The following is a 23,220-nucleotide window of genomic DNA, read 5'->3' on the forward strand; positions in this document are numbered from 1 at the left end:
TGTTCTGTAGATGTCTATTAGTTCAATTAGTTATATATTCCCACTAGTAGTGTATAACTATCCCCTTTCTCCACAACCTCTGTCTTTTTTTTTTTATATTTTAGTAATAGCCATTAAATGTCTGGGGTGAGATGGTATCTCATTGTGATTTTGATTTGCATTTCTCTAATGATTAGTGATGCTGAGCATTTTCTCATATGCTTGTTTGCCACATGTATGACTTCTTTTAAAAAGTATCTATTCGTGTGCTCTGCCACTTTTTAATGGGGTTATTTTTTGCTTGTTGATTTAAGTTACTTATAGATTCTAGATATTAGACCTTTGTTGGATGCATAGTTTGAGAATATTTTGTCCCATTTTGTAGGTTATCTGTTCACACTGTTGATAGTTTCTTTTGCTGTGCAGAAGTTCCTTAGTTTAAATAGGTCTTATTTGTCAATTTTTGGGTTTTTTTGCAGTTGCTTTTGGCATCTTTGTCATAAAATCTTTGCCAGAGCCTATATCCAGAATGATATTTCCTGAGTTATCTTCCAGGATTTTTATAGTTTGAAGTATTACATTTAAACCTCCTGGAGTTGATTTTTCTATACGGTGTAAGGAAGGGGTCAAGTTTCAATCTTCTGCATATGGCTAGCCAGTTATCCCAGCACCATTTACTGAATATGGAGTTCTTTCTTCATTACTTGTTGTCAACTTTGTTGAAGATCAGATGGTTGTAAGTGTGCAACATTATTTCTGGGCTCTGTATTATGTTCCACTGGTCTATGTGCCTGTTGTTATTGTACCAGCACCGTGCTGTTTTGGGTACTGTAGCATTGTAGTATAGTTTGAAGTTTGGTAACATGATGCCTCCAGCTTTGTTCTTTTTCCTTAGGATTGCCTTGACTATTTCAGCTTCTTTTAGGTTCCACATGAATTTTAATTTTTTTTCTAATTCTGTGAAGAATGTCATTGTTAGTTTGATAGGAATAACATTGAATCTGTAAATTGTTTCACGCAGTATGGCCATTTTAACAATATTGATTCTTTCTATCCATGAGCATGGAATGTTTTTCCATTTGTTTGTGTCATTTCTGATTTATTTGAGCAGTTTTTTTTAACTCTTGTTCTAGAGATCTTTCACCTCCTTGGTTAGCCATATTCCCAGGAATTTTTCTCTTTTTGTAGCTATTGTGAATGGGATTACATCCTTAATTGGCTCTCAGCTTGGATGTTGTTGGTGTATAGGAATGCTACTGATTTTTGAACATTGATTTTATATTCCGAAACTTTGCTGAAGTTGTTTATCAGATCAGGTAACTTTTAGGCAAGAATATGGCGTTTTCTAGGAATAGAATAATATCGTCTTCAAATGGATAATTTGGCTTCCTCTTTTCTTATTTGGATGCCCTTTATGTATTTCTCTTGCCTGATTGCTCCGGATAGGACTTCCAATACTATGTTGAATAGGAGTGGTGAGAGAGAGCATCTTTGTCTTGTCCCAGTTTTCAAGGGGAATACTTCCAGCTTCTGCCCATTTAGTATGATGTTGGCTGTAGGCTTATCATAGATGGCTCTTATTATTTTGAAGTATGTCCCTTCAATGCCTAGTTTGTTGAGAGTTTTTAACATGAAAGGATATTGAATTTTATTGAAAGCCTTTTTATATCTATTGAGATGATCATGTGGGTTTTGTTTTTAGTTCTGTTTATGGGATGAATCACATTTATTGATTTGCATATGTTGAACCGACCTTGCATCACAAGGATAAAGCCTACTTGATCATGATGAATTAGCTTTTTGATGTGCTGCTGGATTCAGTTTGCTAGTATTTTGTTGAAGATTTTTGTATCTATATTCATCAAGAATATTGGCCGTAAGTTTTCTTTTTTGTTGTGTCTCTGCCAGGTTTTCGTATCAGGATGATGTTGGCCTCACAGAATGAGTTATAGAGGATTCTTTCCTCCGCAGTTTTTTGAAATGATTTCAGAAGGAATGGTACCAGGAATTACACATCTGGTGGAATTTGACTGTGAATCCATCTGGTCCTGGGCTTTTTTCTGGTTGGTAGGATTTTTATTACTGATTGTATTTCAGAACTCGTTATTGGTCTGTTCAGGGATTCAATTTCTTCCTGGTTCAATCTTGGGAGGTTGTATGTTATCAGCAATTTATCCATCTCTTCTAGGTTTACTAGCTTTTGTGCATAGAGGTGTTGGTGTAGTCACAGGGGATTTTTTGTATTTCTTTTGGGTCAGTGATAACATGCCTTTTGTCATTTTTTATTATATTTATTTGGATCCTCTCTCTTTTTTTCTTTATTAGTCTATCTAGTGGTCTGTCTTATTAATTCTTTGAAATAACCAACTTCTGGATTTTTCTATCTTTTGTATGTTTTTCACATCTTTTCCCTCAATTCAGCTTTGATTTTGGTTATTTCTTGTCTTCTGCTAGTTTTGGGGCTCATTTGCTCTTGTTTCTCTAGTTACTCTACATCTCCTGTAGTGGTGATGTTAGATTGTTAATTTAAGATCTTTCTAACTTTTTGATGTGGACACTTAGTGCTATGAAATTCCCTCTTAACACTGGTTTAGCTGTGTCCCAGGGATTCTGGTATGTTGTATCTTTGTTCTCCTTAGTTTCAAATAATTTCTTGATTTCTCCCTTAATTTCATTATTTACTCAGAAGTCATTCAGGAGGACGTTGTTTAATTTCCATGTAATTGTATGATTTTGAGAAATTTTTAGCATTGATTTCTTTTTTTATTGCACTGTGATCCAAGAATACGGTTGGCATGACTTCAGTTTTTTTTAATGTGCTGAGGATTGTTTTATGTCTGATTGTGTGGTGGATTTTAGAGTACATGCCATTTGCAGATGAGAGAAATGTATATTCTGTTGTTTTGGGGTGGAGAGTTCTGTGGATATCTGTTACGTCCATTTGGTCAAGTTCTGAGTTCAGGTCCTAAATATCTTTGTTAGTTTTCTGCCTCGATGATCTGTCTAATACTGCCTGTGGAGAGTTGAAGTCTCCCACTATTATTGTGTGGTTATCTAAGTCTCTTTGGAGGTCCCTAAGAACTTGCTTTATGAATCTGATGCTCCTGTGTTGGGTCCATATGTATTTAGGATACTTAGGTCTTCTTGTTGAATTGAGGCCTTTACCATTATGTAATGCTCTTCTTGTCTTTTCTTATCTTTGTCGGTTTAAAGTCTGTTTTGTCTGAAATAAGAATAGCAACCCCTGGCCAGGCACGGTGGCTCACATCTGTAATCCCAGCACTTTGGGAGGCCAAGGTGGGTAGACCATGAGGTCAGGAGTTCAAGACCAGCCTGGCCAAGATGGTGAAACCCTATCTCTACTAAAAATACAAAAAATTAGCTGGGCATGGTGGCAGGCATCTGTAATCCCAGCTACTCGGGAGGCTGAGGCAAAGAATTGCTTGAACCTGGGAGGTGGAGGTTGCAGTGAGCTGAGGTTGTGCCACTTCACTCCAGCCTGGGCAACAGAGCGAGACTCTGTCTCAAAAAAAATAAAAGAATAGCAACCCCTGCTTTTTTGTGTTTTTTGTTTGCTTGGTAGATTTTTCTCTATCACTTTACTTTGAGCCTGTGGGTGTCATTGCATGGGATATAGGTCTCATGAAGACAGCATACCATTGGGTCTCACTTCTATACTCAACTTGGCACTCTGTGCCTTTCAATTGGGGCATGTAGCCTATTTACATTCAAGGCTAGTATTGATATGTGTGCATTTGATCCTGTCATCATGTTGTTTACTGGTTATTATACAGGATTTTTTGTGTGGTTGCTTTATAGTGTCACTGGTCTATGTACTTAAGAGTGCTTTTGTAATGGGTGGTAACAGCCTTTCCTTTCCATATTTAGCACTCCCTTCAGGATCTCTTGTAAGGCAAGTCTGCTGTTAATGAATTCCCTTCACATTTGCTAGTCTGAAAAGGATCTTATTTCTCCTTCACTTATGAAGCTTAGTTTGGCTATAAATAAAATTATTGGTTGTAAATTATTATCTTTAAGAATGCTGAATATAGGCCCCCAATCTTTTCTAGCATGTAGGGTTTCTGCTGAATGGTCTACTGTTAGCCTGATGGGGTTTCCTTTGTAGGTGACCTGCCCCTTCTCTCTATCTGCCTTTAACATGATTTTTTTTTTTTCATTTCGATCTTGGAGAATGTGATGACTGTGCATCTTGGGAATGGTCTTCTTGTGTAGTATTTTCAGGGGTTCTCTGTATTTCCTGAATTTGAATGCTGGCCTGTCTAGGTAGGTTGGGGAAATTCTTGTGGACAATATCCTGAAATATGTTTTCCAAATTGTTTGCTTTCTCTCCTTCTCTTTCAGGGATGCCAATGAGTCATAGATGTATCTTTTTGCATAATCCTATATTTCTCAGAGGTATTGGTCATTCTTCTTTATTGCTTTTTCTTTATTTTTGTCTGAGTTATTTCAAAGAGCCAGTCTTCAAGCTCTGAGATTCTTTCCTGAGCTTGGTCAGTTCTGCTGTTAATATATTCAGTTGTATCCTGAAATTCATTAAGTGAGTTTTTCAACTCTCTCAGGTCAGTTTGGCTCTTGCTTAAGATGGCCATTTCGTCTCTCATTTCCTGTATTGTTTTATTGTATTCCTCAGAATCCTTGGATTGAGTTTTGACTTTCTCCTGAATCTTGATGACCATCATTTCTATCCATATTCTGAATTCTATTTCTGTCATTTCAGCCATTTCAGCCTGGTAAAGAACCATTATGGGGAAGTAGTGTGGTCACTTGGAGGTAACAAGACACTCTGGCTTTTTGAGTTGCCAGAGTTCTTGGCCTGGTTCTTTCTCATCTTTGTGGGCTGAAATTCTTTCAGTCTTTGAAGTTGCATTCCTTTGCATGTTTTTTTTTTTTTCTTTTTTGATGTCCTTGGGGGTTTGATTGTGATATAAGGTGGGTTCAGTTTGCTGGTTTTGTTTCTGGGAGATTTTAGTGGGGCAAAGCTCAGCTCAGGACTTCTGGGCTGTGTGTTCTAACTGTAGGGGGCTGGTATCAAGTCCTTAGTTTTGTTCTCTGGCCCTTCAAGGTTAGAAATCTGCTGTGCTGAAGGGGCTGAGGTGTTCCTGGACTGCTGGTCACAACACTCCAATGGATGGTGCCAGCCAAAGCACTCCATCGGACAGTAGCAGCAGGATCCGTGCTCATTCACATGTGCCAGCAGCAGTAGCAGAATGGCAGGGTGCACTTTCTTTGGTTGGGGTGGGTGCTGGTAGGCGCAGGGGTCACCAGTCTCCATGCAGATGTTCATAGTGTCAGTGATGGCAGTGTGGCATGGGGGCAGCTACTTCTTCTTTTTTAAAATGTGTGCATTTTATTTCATTTTCTTGCCTTATTGGACTAGGAGAGCTTCTGGTATTATGTTGAATATCAGTGTCAAGAGCAGATAGCCTTGCCTTGTTGCCACTCTTAGAGGGAAAGCTGTCAGTCTTTAACCATTAAGTGTGATGTTAACTGTAGATTTACTGTAGATATTCTTTATCAAGTTAAGGACATTCCCCTCTATGCCTGGTTTTTATCATGAATGAGTGTTGAATTTTGTTGAAGGCTTTTTCTGCATCACATAATAGGATATTATGATTTTAATTATTTTTTGAGATGATGTAGATTCAAATGAAGTTGTAAGAACTAATACAGATAGATGGTATGTACTCTTCAGCCATATTCCCCTAATGATAACATCTGGTGCAATGATCATACAATATCTCAAATGGGATATTGACATTGACACAGTCAAAATACAGAACATTTCAATCACCATGGGTATCTCTCATTTTGCTCATATATAGACATATCTACTTCCCTTCCATACCCACTCTCTCCTTAATCCCTGGAAACCACGAATCAGTTCTCCATTTCTATAGTTTTGTTATTTTAAGAATGTTACATAAATAGGATAATATAGTATGGAACCTTTGGGGATGGTCTTTTTTTTTTTTTTTCACTTACAATCATTCTCTACAGATTCATTCAGGCCGTTGCTTGTATCAACTGTGTATTTCTTTGTATTGCTGAGTAGTCTTCCATAGTATACATGTACCACCATTGAAGCATTACTGAGTTGTTTCCAGTTTTTTACTATTATGAATAGTGCTACCACAAACACTTATGTGCAAGTTTTGGGTCAACACAAGTCTTTATTCCTCTGGGATAAATGCCCAGGAGTGCAATTACTGGGTCATATAGTTGCTGGATATTTAGTTTTTAAGGAAACTGCCAAACTGTTTTCCAATGTGGCAATACCATTTTACATTCCCACCAGCAATGTTATGAGTGATTCAGTTTCTCCACATTCTTACCAGCATTTGGTGTTGTCACTATACTTTTACAAAGATGAAATTCACATAACAATCTAGTGATATTTAGTACATTCACAATGTTATGCAACCATCACCTCTATCTAATTTCTAAACATTTGCATCACTGTAAAATAAAACCTCATACTCATTCGACAGTTAGTCCTCATTCTTCTCCTCCCCTCAGTTCGTGGCAACCACCAATCTGCTTTCTGTCTCTATGGATTTACCTATTCCAGACATTTTATATAAATGGAATCATACAATATGTAACCTATTATGATTGGCTTCTTTCAGTTAGCTTAACGTTTTCAAGGTTTGTTCATGTTTCAGCATGTTATCAATACTTCGTTCCCTTTATGGCTGAAAAATATTCCACTGTGTGGATATACCAAAATTTTGTTTATCCGTTTATTAATTGATGTACATTTGGTATGTTTCTACTTTTGGTGCTATTAAGAACATTTGTGCAAAAGTATTTGTTTGAGTCCTTATTTTCAATTCCTTTGGGTATATACCGAGGAGTGGAACTGTGGGGTCAAATGGTAATTCTATGTTTAACTTTTTGAAAAACCGCCAAACTGTTTTTGACAGCAGGTGCAACATTTTAAATTCCCACCAGCAATGTATGAGGGTTCCAATTTCTTCACCTTCTCACCAACACTTGTTATTTTCTTTTTTTTTAATTATAGCCATTCTAGTGGGTGGGAAGTGGTATGCTGTGGTTTCGGTTGTCATTTTTCTGATGACTAATAATGTTGAACATCATTACATATGCTTGTTGGCCATTTATATATCTTCTTTGGGAATAAATCTATTTAAGTCCTTTGCCTGTTTTTTATTGTGTTGTCTTTTTTATTGTTGCATTTTAGGTGTTATGTGTATATTCTAGATACTAGGTTTTAATTAGCCATATGATTTGCAAATGTTTTCTCCCATTCTGTAGGTCTTTTCATTTTCTTAATAACGTCCTTTGATGCCCAAAAGTTTTTATGAAGTCCAATTTATCTATTTTGTTGTTGTTGTTCATGTTCTTAGTGTCATAAAGTTCCATTGCGAAATTCAAGGTTATGAAGATTTACTTCTATGTTTTCTTTTAAGAGTTTTACAGTTTTAACTCCTATGTTTAGGTTGTTGATCAGTTTTGAGCTGAATTTTGTATATGATATAAGGTAGGAGTCCAACTTCATTCTTTTTTATGTGGATATCCAGTTGTCACACTACCATTTGTTGAAGACTATTCTTTGCCCCATTGAGTGGTGTTGGCACCCTTGTTGAAAATCAATTGGCCATAGATTTATGGGTTTAGGGGCCAGGCATGGTGGCTCACGCCTGTAATCCCAGCACTTTGGGAGGCTGAGGCTAGCGAATCACTTGAGGTCAGGAGTTCCAGACCAACCTGGTCAATGTGGCAAAACACCGTCTCTACCAAAAATACAAAAATTAGCCGGGCATGGTGTAATCTCAGCTACCTGGGCACCTGTAATCCCAGCTACCCAGGAAGCTGAGGCAGGAGAATCGCTTGACCTGGGAGATGGAGATTGCAGTGAGCCGAGATCGAACCACTGCTCTCCAGCCTGGGCAACAGAGCAAGACTCTGTCTTAAAAAAAAAAAATGGATTTATTTCTGAATTCTCAAGTCTATTTCATTCGTCTATATGTCTATACTTATACCAGTGCTACATTGTTTTGATTACTATTGCTTTGTGGTAAGTCTTAAAATCAGGACGTGAGTCTTCTTGTTTTTCAATATTGTTTTGAGGTGATCACATGATTTTTAGTCTTTGCCTGTTAACATAGCATATTATGGTAATATGGTGGTATGTATGATTAACATGGATTGACTTTTGCATATTGAACTACCCTTGCACACCAAGAATAAACTCAACTTGATCATGGTATATAAATCTTTTTTATAAATTGCTGAAACTTTCTTAAGGATTTTTGTGTCTATATTCATGGGAAATATTGGTCTGCAGGGTTTTTATTTTCCTTGCTTGTACAGTGTTTGTCTTTGCTGTCAAGGTAATACTATGAGTTGGGAGGTGCTCCTTCTTCTCTTTTCTGTAGGATATTATGTAGAATTGGTGCTAATTCTTCTTTAAACAACTAATATAATTCTTTAATGAGGTCATCTGGGCTTAAAGTTTTCATTTCAGATTTTTAAATTATGAATTTGATTTCTTTCATAATTATATAGCCATTCAGATTATTTCATATTGGGTAAATTTTGGCAGTTTGTTCTTTTATAATGATTGGTCCATTTCATCTAAGTTTTCAAATTTATATGTGTATTCTTAGTAGTAGTCCCTTATTATCCTTTTCATGTCTGCAGTCTATAGTAACATCTCCCTTTTCATTCAGAGTATTGGTAATTTGCATCTTCCCTTTTTCCTTTGTCAGTCTTGCTAGAGATTTGTACATTTTATTAATTTTATGAAAGAACTAGATTTGTATTGGGTTTCTCTATTGTTTTTCTCTCTTTAATATTATGTTTATTGATACAAATATTTGTACATCTTTATGAGGTACATATGATATTTTGTTAAATGCATAGACTGTGAAAGTATCAAGTTAGGGTACTTGGGGTGTCCATTATCGCTAATATTTATCATTTCTATGTGTTGGGAACATTGCAAGTCCTCTCTCCTAGCTATTTTGAAGTATACAATACATTGTTGTTAGCTATGGTCACCATATACTCTGCTATCAAACTGTCTTCAGTATTATTGATTTTGATTATTATTTTCTTCCTTCTGCTTGTTTTGGGTTTATTTTATTCTTATTCTTGTAGGTTCCTTAAGTGGAAGCTTATATTATTAATTTTAGATTTTCCCTCATTTCTAACACAAAAATTTAGTTTTATACATTATCATCTCAGCACAGCTTTACCTGTGTCCCACAAATTTTGATACATTGTATTTTTGCTTTAATTCAGTTCAATGTAATTTTTATTTCTTTTAAGACCTCGTTAACCCATGAATTTGTTTTAAAGTATGCTTTTTAATTTCTAAGTGTTTGTAGATTTTCATGTTGTCTCTCTGTTACTGTTTTCCAATTTGATTCCATCATAGAGAAAACATCATTTATTATTTGAATTCTTTTAATATTTTGTGGATTGTTTTATGACCGAAAATATGTTTATAATGGTATATATTTCTTGGGTGTTTGAAGTAATGTAAATTATATTCTTTTCAGGTGGAGCAATCTATGCATTTTATTTAGGCCTTATTGAAACCTGTTGTTGGGCTCTTCTACACCTTGCTGATTTTCTGTGTAGTTGTTCTAACAGTTGTTGAGAGAGGGTGTTGAAGTCCCCATCTATAAATGTGAATTTTTCTATTTCTCCGTTCAGTTCTAAAAACGTTTGCTTCCTATATTTGCAGGTCTTCTGTTTAAAGCATACACATTTAGAAGTACTATGTCTTGTTGGTGAATTGACACTTTCAGCATTATGTAATGTCCCTATCTGTCCCTGGTATTTTTTTTTTTTTTTTTTTGCTCTGAAATCTACTTTATCTAATGTCACTAGAGCCACCTCTGTTACTTTTTAAAATTAATATTTGCATGGTGTCTTTTTCCATCATTTTACTTTCAGCCTTTCTAAATCATTATATCTGAGGTGAGCATCTTGCAACAGCATATCATTGGATCATGTTATCTTCTTTGCCAATCTCTGTCTTTTAATTGGTATGTTTAGACCATTTTCATTTATTGTATTTATTGATAAATTAGTGCTTAGTTCTGCCAATTTATTTTTGTTTTCTGTTTGTTCTCTGGTTTTTTGTTTTTCTATTTTCTTTTTTCTGACTTCCTGTGGGTTACTCAAACAATATTTAGAATTCCATTTGGCTCATGTATAGCATTTTTGAATCTATCTTTTTGTATAGCATTTTTAGGGATCGCTCTAGGTATTACATTATTTATATGCATAACTTATAATAATCTACTGGTGTCAACATTTTGCCAGTTTCAGTGAAGTGTAAAACCCTACCTCTCTTTTCACCCTTTTACTTTCCTCTATTTATAACGTAATTGTGTTAAATATTCTTTCCACATACATTTACAGACACATCAGACAATGTTATAATTGATGATTTAACCTTCAAACATAATTTGGAAAACTCAAGAGGAGAAGGAAAGTCCATTATATTTACCCGTAATTTTTTCTCTTTCCATTGGTCTTTATTCCTTTCTAATGTTCAATATTCTTTCTTTTATCATTCCCTTTCTGCTTAGAGAATTTTCTTTAGATATTCTCTTAGTAGAGTCATGTTGTTGACTAATTTTGTTAGTGTCTCTTGATCTGAGAATGTCTTGATCTCCCTTTCATATCTGAAGCATATTTTCACTGAGTATAGGGTTCTGGGTTGACAGTTCTCTTTATTCAGCACTTGAAAAATATTATGCTACTTCCTTCTGGAATCCATGGTTTATGAACAAAAATTCACTCTCATTCAAGTTATTTTTCTTCTATAGGTATCATTTCTCTTTCACTGTATTCAAGGCTTTTCTCTTCATGTTTCAGAAGTTTTGTTATTACAGGTCTTGGAGTGGATTTCTTTATATTTATACTGTTTGAGGTTCACTCAGCTTCTTAAATTTCCAGATGCATGTCTTTTGTCAAATTTGGGGAGTTTTCAGCAATTATTTCTTTGAATACTTTTTTTTTTTTTTTTGTCTCATTCTCTTTCTCATCTCCTTCTGGAATTCCAGTGACATGAAAGTTAGATCTTTTGTTTGTAATTCTGCATGTCCCTGAGTCTATGTTTATTTTTTTTCCAGGATATCTTCTCTCTGTTGTTCAGATTGATCATTTCTATTGTTCTATCTTAATTCTTTCCTCTGTTCTTACCATTCTCCTCTTGATTCGATTCACTGAATTTATTTCCATTATTGTATTTTTCATTTCTAAAATTTCCATTTGGTTCTTTTTTATATGTTCTGTTTCTCTGCTGAGAATTCTGATTACTTTGCTGAGACTTTCTATATTTTTTTCATTTGCTTCCAAGCATGGTTGTAATTGTTGGTTGAAACACTTTAATGATTACTGCTTTAAAATCCTTGCCAGGCAGTTCCGACATCTGTGTCATCTTGCTGTTGGCATCTGCCGATAATATTTTCCATTCCGTTTGATATCTTACTGGTTCTTGGTATGACAAGTGCTTTGCTGCTGAAACTTGGGCATTTTGGATATTGCATTATAAGACTGGATCTTATTTAAATTTTCTGTTTTAGCTGACTTCCTCTAACACAGCTCTGGCAGGGAAGGGGGGCACCATCTTATTCTTCATTGACATCAGGGAGGATGGAGCTCCTCATTACTGCTAGACAGGGGTGAGGATTCCAACTCCCTACTAGGCTTTTACTGATACTATCTAGTGCGGATAGGGAAGGGCACCTCATTACTGCTATGTGGGGGTGGAGTCTAGGCTCCTCATTTGGCTTTTGTTGATGGAATATAATGGGACTGCATTTTCTTCTATGGTGTTTGGCTGGAGTAGAGCAGTTATTGTCTAAAAGTTTTCTGTCTTGCTAGGTTGCCTCTTTCCTGGTCTTTTGGCTAGAAAGAGCAGGCTTTTGTTGGGGCTTCTTTGTTAGTGCCCATTGGCCTTCTGGGTTTCTGGCTTCTTCAGCTCCAAGTCTGGTATATATGAGGCAGAAACAAAATCCAGAGAACTCACCACTGCATCATTGCTCAGGTCCCAAGGTCCCTAACCAGTATACTTTTTTCTTTCCACCTTTCAATGTCTTCTTATGTTTGTTTTATATATAATGCCCAGAGGTTTTAGTGATACTTAGTGAGAGAATGGGGAAAAGTACTTCTCCATCTTTCCAGAGGCAGAGGTTTAGACTTGAGATTTTAGAGGCTGATGCTGTACTGCCAAGGAGGTTTATGGGAAGTAGAGCTGTCCTTATATATTAATGTCTTAGTGGAGCTCTTATTTCATGTCTACATCATGAAAAACAAAAAGAAATGAAACTTTACCTGGGTTTGCATATTGTCTGCTTATCTGTCATGGAGGAGTAGCCATGATCATGACCTGCTCAGTCAGTTTCCTTTAAATCAGTGCACCAGGGTTTCATGAGCCCCTTTCAACATCTGTTGCTCCCTTCCTGTGTCTGTCAGGCTTTGAACTGTTAGCTCACTTGGCTGCATCCTAACAGTGCCACAGTTGGTGGCTGCTTCTTCTATGAACCATAAGGCTTACTCTAGTAGAGCTGAAGAGGCCCTAAGCCATCACCTAATTTAGCCACCATGTTTTCATATAAGGAAATTGCATCTCAGAGAACAGAGGAAGCTTTTCCTGGATCTCACTGCATATCACACAAAAGCAAATCCAGACCTAGGACCCAGATATCATGCCTGTAGGCCCAGTGTTATTTTAGTCACATGAAGCTGCTCCTCCATCCACCCCTCTGCCTTCCAGTGAACTTTGTTCTTTCCTCTGGTCAAGGACTGTCATTTTATCCCAGTCAACTGTCTCACAAAAATGCCCCTCATCCTTGTGGGTGGGGGTGCTCAATGAGGGTGGTGGGTGGGAAGAAGGGAAAAGGAATGTGGCTGACTCCACACAAACCTGTCTTCGGAGTGAAAGTCTGTGATTCACGGGGTCAGTGGTCTCATCTTAGTATCTGAAAGACAGTGTACTTTTTGTCTCCCTAAGCCCTGTGTCTAGGTCGTTTGGGAAACGCCTTGGAGAGTCAAGAATAAAATTGCAGGTCAAACAATGGATGACTGGAAAAGTCGGCTTGTAATCAAGAGCATGCTTCCCCATTTCGCCATGGTGGGAAATCGTCAGGAGCCCAGAAAGCTCCAGGAATCGGTCAGACAATGGGCCATGGGGGGAGGGGGGTATTGAATGCTTCTAATCTTAAACTTGAACGTAAGATGTGTTATTGAAATTTTCTGTGCAAACTTGGTGGCAGGGATCCAACTCAAAATATAAGGAACTCAAATGTGATCTAGAAGAGATCTAGGAGATGAGCTGATCCCACCCCTTGTGGGTTTCTAGAAGAGCTGGAAATACAGTCTAAGGTTCCATATGGACTCCCAGTCTAGTAGTGATCACTGCATTGCACCCATTCAATAAGAAAAATGAGGAAGGATGAGAGAGGGAAGACGAGCTTACTTTTTCTCTTAATAGAAGCCAGTCAGAATAGCAAGTACTAGATACATTGCATGAGCTTCCTAGTATGACTGAGAACAAAAAGCTAGTGAGTAGGGCACAGAGAGGTCTTCCCATTCAACTTTCTGGCCCTGTTGTCCTTTTAAAAACTCATCTGACACACTTCTACTTTCCTCTCTGGGAACTCAGACATCATCCAAGTGTTCTGAAACTCAGGATTAGGGATTCCAGTGGTAGTTCTAGGAGCAGGATGATGATAGAAGGGACTATGAGAGCCATTGACTAGTTTAATTTGACAATAAAAGCCTGCAACACCACCAATCTACCAAGATTAGCTCTGTTAGCAGGAATTGCAGCAAACACAATAGCTGTTATCTCAGGGTATTAGGGCCACAGAGGAGTGGCTTGCTTAATCTCTGGAATTAATAGAGCAGAGAGGAAATGGCTCTTATAGAGCCGTGGGTCGGCTTCCTTCCTTTTCATAGAACTGGAAGCCCTGAGCTCTGAGGTAATGCCATTTCACATAACTAGAGGGCTTGTCTTCTCCAATTCCCAGGGCAATCCACTTTCAGCAAGTCAGCTTTCAATTTATTTTAAAATTCTGATATGTGCACAGATGTGGATGGAGGTGATTGAAATCTTGTTTCCTCTTTGTTTCCTCATTGTCAACCACCAACAATGTATTGAGAATGTGCTATCAAGTTGAGCATGTAGACATTTACAAAACTGTTTACTGCAGTCCCCAGCTCTCACAGAGATTGCAGTCAGGTGGGGTGGCAGAGATGGAGACATTACTTGGCCAGCAGCCTGTCCAAATTGCCAGGCCTTAGGCCTCTTCTAGAAAGAAATCTCTAACCTCCATCCTAATTACCCTTTATATTTCATGCTTCTCTTTTATGATCAACAATTGAGTCAGTAAAGAAAAACCTGATAATGCTCCCAGAGTCCGTGATCAGTTTTAGCATGACTTTAAATTTCTCTTTCATTTCCCACTTGTTTCCATTCACTTGGGCCAAATTGTAGGAGAAAGGGTTGATGGACTGTGGATGCAGGAGTCCTCTTCCCCTTCTCCCCAACTCCACCAACACTCTTAAAAAGTGTGGCCAGTAAGTAACTGCTTTGGTTTTGATCAGTGTAGAGTTGAGTGCACAGATTCCAGTGGGGGTTGTCCTTAGAATAGGTCCTTGGAGTGGCCATCTGTGCATTTACTTTGGAAAAGTTGTCATTGCTTACGTCATTTCCGGGCTTGGCTTCTTTTTGCAGATGGCCTTTAGAGCCCTTTGTAAGCTTTGCCAAAAATTCACATTCATTGCTTTAGAGTCACACTTTGGACTTGATCAAGATCAGCCCTCTGCCTCCTCTATGCCACGCCTCATTCTCTGAAAGAGTTCTCTGTTGGGTTCTGAGTGGCTTGACTCTTTCTAAAACTTCAAGCTGTCCTAGAAGACTACGAATTCACCCCAGTTGAGGAGAACAAAGAATTTTAAAAATTTGTCTCAGCCTTCAAAAGCAGCTCTCTCAGATGGTCTTCTTCACAGTTGAAACAGCATTGGATGACATTGAGAGAGCCCACTCCTTTGGCTGGACGTGACAGGTGCTGCTGTACGGTATCCCTGTAGCCTCAGAAAGGTACCCAGTGCTAATATGAAACTCTGCTGCACACGCTGAGGATCTCAGCATCTGGGTGCTTGTGAACTGAAGTTGACCAAATAAAAGCAGAATGGCTTGTGAGTCCACCAAGAAATCTGCTGTCCAAACAAGTTATTGTAAGGCCTGGAAGGTGAGTGGCAGAAGGAGGTCCTTTGCAAGAGCTGGGCTTGCATTTCCAGGGTGTAGCCTTAGCTGGATCTCAGATATTTCCCTTGTTTGCTCTCCTTCTGACACTTAATAACACCCAGAGATGATACCCTGAACCCTAGTCCCAGAAAACCATGTGCATCTGGAAGCACGTTTCTTGCACCACTCTCCCTTATCCTGAAAGTACCGCTAACAGAGATTTGCTTCAGGCATTCAGCTTAACTGGTTCTCTTGTTCTTTCCCAGAAAACAAACAAACAAACAAACAAACAAACAAAAAACATGTTTCAAATCAATCTTGAAATAAAGTGATATCAGTCCCAGAGGTGAGTTCTCTTTAAGCAGTCCTTAAATTTACATGGAAATAATTGTGAGCTCCCTTGAAGGAAAACGTGCATCTCACGAAACAGTTGTTCTTGGCCTAAGACTAGAGCTCAGAACACCTGGGTTATAGTCTTGCAGCTACTCCTCACTAGCTATGGGGCTTTGTCTATCCTTTGCCCTCCCTGAGAACAAAGTTCAAATGAACCAAAAGTAAGAATAACCACCTTTAATTCAGCATTGACTAGGTGCTAGGCACTTTACTAAGCATTTGTGGGGCATTATCTCCTGTAATCCTCATGACAACCCTGGGAAGAAGAAGCTATTATTATCTCCAGGAAACCGAGACTCAGAGAGATTAAGCAATTTGACCAAAGTCACAGATATAAGAAGTGGCAAACTCAGAGGCCAATGTCATCACCACTATACTCTAATGCACATTGAAAACTACAAAATGCTGAATACATATCAGGCAGGGGCCATCGCCATAAGAAATCCCAGTAATGCAAGTACCTTTTCAGCATCTGTTCATTCATTTAATAGTGTGACTGGTTAATGACTCTGGCGATCTGGGGAACAGAAGAGTTTGACCTTTTGAACATTTGGGCATCTACCCAAGGTTAATAAGGCATCCAGTCTCTGCAGTTAGTGTATGGAGTTTTAACAGGAGGCAGAACATTTGATCCTTCCCTTTGAAGTTAAGATTGCGATTCTTTCCCTAGATCCCTAGACCATTAGGTCAAAGGATTGCTAGTGTGAGAATTTAAAAGGCATTAGTACTCCAATTTGAGAGTGCTCCAGAGCCTGCGTGGAGTTGAGACTCAGTGTGCATGTCACATGCCATCTCTGTCTCAGTCCATACCCCACTATAAGTGGCAAAGATTCCTCCAGCTCGGAGCAGGCACCTATTCCCTTCATAAGGCAGCTCCTAGACAAAATGAGGGTGCAAAGGGCATGAAATGTTCAGTTGGAGGAGGAAGGGGACACAGTGCTTTTTGCACATCTTCTGTGTTCAGCCATTTAATGTTAAGAAGCGACTCACTCTATAGATTACAATGGGATGCCGTGCCCAGTATTTCTTCTGAGCTTCCCAACCAGTCAGTGGTTGGGCAAGGTGGGGGGATTATTATTATTCTCCTTCTTTATGGATAAAGAGAATAAAGTCTGAGAAATTCAGTGACTTTCAGAAGGATGGCCATCCAGAAGGTGGGGCACTACATCATGGGTCCACATTTGGATGGCCCCAAGTGCAGTGTGCTTTCCATCTACAATATGACAAAAAACAACCCCTCAGCCCATATCTTTCTCACCTCTAAATGCAAGTAGGGCTGAAGAAGGGGGAGAGAGGAGCCCTCAGTTTAAGAGGGTATGTGGACATTGGGATGGCTACAAAAATACTGGTCTCATTCTATCCATCCCTTTTCTTTAGACTGGTGACCTTAGACATACCCAGTAGGAGGAGCTCTCGTCACCTCCTCCCTTCGTGTGTATGTGATGGGGTTCAAGATTTGCGCCCATCAGCTTTGGAGGCATATACTTCTTGCAGAAAAAGTGCTGGACTCAGGAAGGAGTCCTCAGACTCGATCCAGGGTTGGAACAAGCTCTTTGTGAGATTTTGAGCAGGTTTCTTTCTTCTTGAGATCAGAGGGCATGGGTACGAGCTCTAAGGGCCTGTCTATCTCTGGCCTCCTGCCACATTTCCAGGGTCCCTTCTGTGTGCCTGGCCCTGTGCTCGATCTTGAGCCCCAGGAATTCATAGTCTAGGGGCAAATTATTCCCAGGCTTCCTCCACTGGGAACAAATCTATCTTACTCTGTAGTTCTTGGTGAAACCTGGAGGCAAGTGGTTGAGTGTCTCTCTTGTGCAAGGTACTTTGTGCACATTAGCTCATTTGCTTCTGTGTCACAGAGATTGATATTTCCACTTCCCCAGGGTGGAGACTGAGGCTCAGAAAGGATGGAGACTTTCCCAATGTCACACAGGCAGGAAGTTGTAAATTCAGATCTGAAACTCAGGTGCCCTGCCTCCAAAGCTCTTCCTACTCCCATTCCCAGATTAGAAGCTCAGGTATTTCCGGGGCCTTCTGCAGGCCAGGCACTGTTCTCAGTGCCTTTCATTCCAGTGGCAGAGACAGCCCATAAACAGGTAAAGAGTAGAAGCAAATTTACTTCATTCTGGTAGCTCTCTGGGACCTTCTGACCAGCGTTGTCCACTGCCAAGCCTGGCAGAAAGCTAGACTGCTTTAAAACCCCATGCAGGGGCAGCCAGCTGGGAACAGAGTGAGTTGTCGAAACAGCTCCCTTAGAAGCCTCAAGAGAAAACCCAGATTCACAGCTTTGAGTCTTTGCCAGCATCCCCTGCTTCATGCAGGCTGAAGGCACCGCACAGGTGCAAATCTGGCCCCAAGAGAGGGGAGCTCATATGTATGGGTCCCCTTCCAAAACCAAGGTGATCCTAGGGGCCAGTTAATCTAGAGGCAACTGTCCCTGCCACTTACTGATAACTTGCATGAGCCTCTGGGCCTCAGTATCCACATCAGTAAAGTAGGGTTAATAACTCTGCTCTTTGCCTGCATCAGGGTTTCTGGGATGGTGATGAACAAGGTGTGGTTGTGCACATGTTCCAAACCACACAGGGCATGATCCTAAACCACACACTGCTGTGAGCACTTTTTTTTTAATGATCAGAGGTTTTTTGCCATCAGAAAGGTGATGGAAAATGTGTGTCCTGACCCCTGAGGATGCCACAGTCTCATCAGCAGCCCCACTGCACTGAGGAGACCTGAATCTGTAATGTAGCTGTGAGCATTCTGGGTCAAGGGCTGCAGTGTGTATGCGCCTTTCTACTTTGGGGATCCTCCCCGTGGAGCACGCAGCTGTTCGCTCCCTTTGCTCCCTCCTCCTTCTTCTGCAGTAAGGGCTCTTTCCTGTTCCAGACACCCAACTGGGGTGGGAAGCCAGGCAGAGGCCTTGCCTTCACACAGACCTTTTTTCGCAAGAACTGAGCACTGCTCAGCTTGCAGGACACCACTGGGCTTGGCATCTGGGTCCTGCCTGGGTAGCCTGGCTTGGTAAACCAGTGACCTACAAATCACAGTCTGTTTGAAGGGAGGGTGCTGGTGAGGGGAGCTCCATTTTTCAGCTGGCACCTGGGAGCATGACACTGCCTATTTCTGAACTTTTAGGAGCCCATGCTGGCCTCATCTGCATTCCTGCCTAGCTCTTTCCCACAGTTTCCTTGACATAAGGCCCAAGGTAACAGGTTTCTGGAGGTGGAACTGCCCCAGGAAGGAGAGGGATGCCGTTGGACTCCAGGACAGAGTTGAGGCTCAGAAGTGTGCACATTTCTAGGGAGTATGCAGACCCAGGGGCCAGCCCTGTGGGTGTGGGCCTGGGGTTCCTCAGACTCTGGGCTGGCCTGTGTAGGCTGAGGCCTCTTGCTTTTACTGAGAATCCACAGCTGGAAAGCCCAATGTTTCTCTTTTTACAGATAGATATTTGGGTTATAAGCCACCCCTGGAGTGCTGCATTCCAGACTTCTGGGGAGGAGGGACATGAGCTTCTAAGATTTGGGCAACAAATTTTGATTTCCGCAGTTGATATAGAATAATTTGTTGGAAACCTTCCTCCTCCCCTTTTGCTTTTCCTTTCCCTCCCCTTCCTTCCTGCCTTTCCCTTCTCCTCCTCATCTCCCTCCTCCCTTCTCACCAGATCTCCAACCCCTAAATTCCAAAGTTAGAAAGGCAAGCATCAGCCACAGGGAAGTGGATTTGACCACTGGGCACTCAAACCCAAGGCGCAGGCATGTCTCTGCTGTCATTGCCTCCCTCTCTCTTGCTCCGGGCCCCCTCAGCACAGGTCTGTCTTTGTCTGCCGCCCTCCAGTGCTGCAGGCTTCCATCACCCTCTCAAGTTCCCATCCAGAGGCAGGGCTGGCATAGGTGCTCGCTTGCTCACTCACTGCCCTGACCCTGAGAGCTCCTGCTTCTATGCCCCTAGAGCTGTGGCTCAGTACATGGCACATAGTAAATGCTCAATAAGATGCAGCTGCTGTTCTTCTTGGCCAGAAGTCCCTTAGAAATCATCTAGGCCACCCGCATTGCTGGACACAAGAGAAGGCCAGTGCCATACAGAGGGGAAGGGGTGCATCTAAAAAGTCATTGTCTCTAGGCCTTACACAGGAAATGGGAAGATAACAGAGTTATTTGCAGAGTACCATTTTCTCCAATGGTTCATTCACATCTGCAGATGCCAGCTGAGCCCTGTCACGAGGCTTTGGGGTTACCAAGATGAATAGGAAACTACCTGGCCTTCAGAGAGTTATGTGGTGGAGGTGGGAAGTGCATAGACCTAACATGGCAGCCTCAAGGTTGGCCATAGCACCTAGGATGGGGATGGAAAGGATAGAAGGTGAGACTGTATTATCATAGAGACCCTTGAGGGCCTGAGGGTGGAGGGTGTGCTTTATTTAATCCACTAGCCCATGCAAATTGTTCAACAATGTACAAGACTATAAGAACAAGGCCCAAGGGTATCCTGGAGGGGATGATGTTTCTCTCGTCTCACTGCAAGCTTCGGAGCACCTGAGAACAGGCGCACAATGAGAAGTGAAACAACTTTTGGGACTGCTGGATCACTTGCACAGTTTAGAAATGGTCACCTCACTTGCACTATGGAAGAAATCTTTACCTTTTTCTGCTCCAGAAAGGTTGCCCACCCACTCTTCTGTGAATAATGGGCCTACATGGCCCCCTGCAGTGTGAGGAGGGCAACTTGGAAAGAACTTATTTCCTTCCAAGAAGATGCTCAGTTCATGCTCTAGGTCAGAGGTTGGCAAACTACAGCCTGTGAGCTAAATCCAGCTCACAGGCTGGATTTAGCTCACAGGCTGTTTTTGTAAATAAACTTTTATTAGCACACAGTCACGCCCAGTCATTAACATATTGTCTACTACCCAGAGCTTCAACAGAGACCACATGACCTGCAAAGCCTAAGACATTTACTACCTGGGCCATTACAGAAGAAGTTTGCCAACACTTGGTCTGTATCACTGGGAATTTAGTTCATTTGTTTACTGTAACAAACGGTACCCATTTCAGGTAGAATTACAGGCCCTCATGCGGCCGCGTGTTTAGCTTCCCCTCCTGTGCCAAAGCTGGCCCCAACTCCACACTCCCAATTCCACCCTTCTCGAAAGTTCTTGCCCCTAAAACTGTTTCTTTTCCTTCCGTTTCCCCTCCCATCAGCATCCAGAGAGATCTTTTTCAAAGAGATGAAGCCAATCCTTCCTCTGCTTAAGTCCCCCGATGGCTTCCCTACAAACAAAATACAATCCAACCCCCTTCCCATAGCCTGCAAGACCTTCTGCAAATTCACTACTTCCCTGGTGCATTGTGTGACAGGCACACTGGCTGCCTGCCCGTCACTGGAACAGTCCAAAAGCCCCACCCCAGGGCCTTCCCACTTGCTGCCCTCCTGCCTGGGATGCTCTGCCCCCAGTCCTTCTCCTGGCCTGCTTGGAGCCACCTGCCATTCTATCACATCACTATTTTTTCAGTCTTTGAAAGAACACTGCACACACTCTTAACTTGTTCTTGTTGTTCACTTATCGTTTGTCCTACTAGAATTCCAGCTCCTTCTCTCTGGTTCCCCACTTCTCCCCCTGGCCTGCGCTCATTCTAATGGAGGTGTCTGTTCTGGGCCCCCTAGGCAGCCCCGCCTGCCCTTTACTGTCAGATGACTTCACCTCTGTAGTGGAGGGGAGCCCAGTGCCGCTCTGTAGGTGCTTCTTTCCTAGAATAAGCTTCAGGCCCTAAAGTTGTCTAGCATTAGGGCTTCCCATGTGATGCTGTCAGCAAAACTAAACATTTTCTTGCCTCTTTTCTTCCCTCAAGTCAAGCCCTTAGAGTTTAGAACAATGAACTTGGCCTATATAAAATACCTCCAGGAAGTCAGTCCTCAAATACCAACTCCCAACATCTGCTTTCTGAATATATGGCTTCAAACAGCTAAGTGTACAGTATCTAACTGCTGTCCATCCTTTTGTTTTTTTTTTTAGCCACATGACATCTAAGGAACTTAGAAAATGCCTTGCCCTTTCCTGTAGTTAAATTTGACATAAAATTACTTTATTGGCAGCATATTAACAAACAAAAATCTCCTGTGTTTTTCCCGGCAATTCAGTTTCAGTTTTCCAGGTAAGAAAAAGATAATTATGAATGACTACGAGGAGACAGACTGTTTTGAGGTTTCCGTTAATAACACATTCAGAGTGTGCCTTCTTCCTCTGTCCCAGTCAGTGGTGCTGTTGACAGAGTGGTACAACAAGAATGAAATATACTGTGGGAACTCACCCTGATCCCAACATCCTCATCAACACCATCACCACCATCACTATTGCTACCAGCACCACCACCTCCACCACCACTACTCTCACCTTCACTACCACCACCCTTTAAATAGACACCATTACCACCATCACCATTGCTACCACCATCCCACCATCCCAATTGCCACCACCACATCCACCACCATTACCACCACCACCATCGTCACTACCACCATTACCTCCATCATTACCACCTCCATCACCTCTACCATTACCATGATTACTATCACCATCCGCTCTACCACCACCACCCTACCACTTCTCTATCTCTCTCTCATGTACATGTACATGGTTATATGACACTTTTCATGATGCAATCATAGACACTGTCCACATACAGTGAAATAAGTACATGTTTTTAAATTGTCATTATTTTCAATATAGAACCTACTCTTGTTGCTATGTGCTTTGGGGCTGTGGAACATCAACATGTGTTTATGGCCAAAATTGAATTAGGATTCATAAGAAAAGGCTATATCTCCAAATGCGCACTTTTAAAAAAGATAAGTTTGGATGAGGAATCTTTCATTTCATAAAAGGATGTACTGAGGATTTCCTTTCAGTGACAAATTTTTGCTACATTTTATTATGATTTGGTTTACAAAAGTTAGCCTTTCACACAGCTGTTCAGGAGCACAGCCAATGACTAAAGGCAGATCTGCCTTGAATAGCAAATGCTGCTGAGTAAACCATGTTACAGGCTATTTTAGGACCACCAAGAATGTGTTTGCATTTTCAAGAGTAGAAAAAGAGATCATATTTATTTGGTGTCTACACTGCGCCACACACTATGCGAGTTACATTTCTAAGCTCATGTAATCCTTGCAACAAATTTATGAAGGCTTTACTTTCCCCATTTTGTAGGTAAGAAAACAGGCTCACAGAGGGAAAAATGACTTGCCCAAGGTGACCACCAATTAGAGACAAGGTTTAAACAGACCGTGAGGGCTCAGGGCCTACCTCAAGCCCTCTAATCACCCTACACTGCTAAGTTCTTCTATTAGAATTTGTTGTGCTGAAGGTTTTCTTCTTCTTCTTCTTTTTTGTATAATCAGATTATCCATTTGCCTACAAAGCCTATAGTGTGCAAGGAGTGTGTAGTGGTCCAGTCCGTGTACCCTGGCACTTGAGAGCTCATTAAGGGCCCAGGAGAATCAGCAAATTCTCAGCAGCCAAGCTACCCTAATGTATATCATAGAAACCATAATAGGAGATTTCTTCTCTGAGGTCACTGCTATCTCGCACTATCCTGTGATAT

General features: G+C 40.7%; 1 protein-coding gene across 15 annotated transcripts in view; it reads left to right on the plus strand.

Annotated features, from left to right (window-relative positions):
- MAMLD1 (mastermind like domain containing 1) overlaps positions 1-23,220 on the plus strand; it is a 140,556-nt gene that overhangs the window by 63,287 nt on the left and 54,049 nt on the right. For 11 of the 15 annotated variants that reach the window (XM_054471579.2, XM_054471578.2, XM_054471577.2 and 8 more), the window contains one exon: positions 12,998-13,156. The exons of 3 other annotated variants lie outside the window; for them this stretch is intronic. In XM_054471579.2, coding sequence (XP_054327554.1) covers positions 13,061-13,156 — 96 coding nt within the window. In that variant the 5' untranslated portion in view covers positions 12,998-13,060. Of the gene's footprint in view, positions 1-1,887; positions 2,043-12,997; positions 13,157-23,220 lie in introns of all 15 variants that reach the window. One more of the 15 variants, XM_063660691.1, reaches the window with a different exon arrangement.

Source organism: Pongo pygmaeus, chromosome X, assembly GCF_028885625.2.
Source record: "Pongo pygmaeus isolate AG05252 chromosome X, NHGRI_mPonPyg2-v2.0_pri, whole genome shotgun sequence".
Taxonomy (NCBI): domain Eukaryota; kingdom Metazoa; phylum Chordata; class Mammalia; order Primates; family Hominidae; genus Pongo; species Pongo pygmaeus.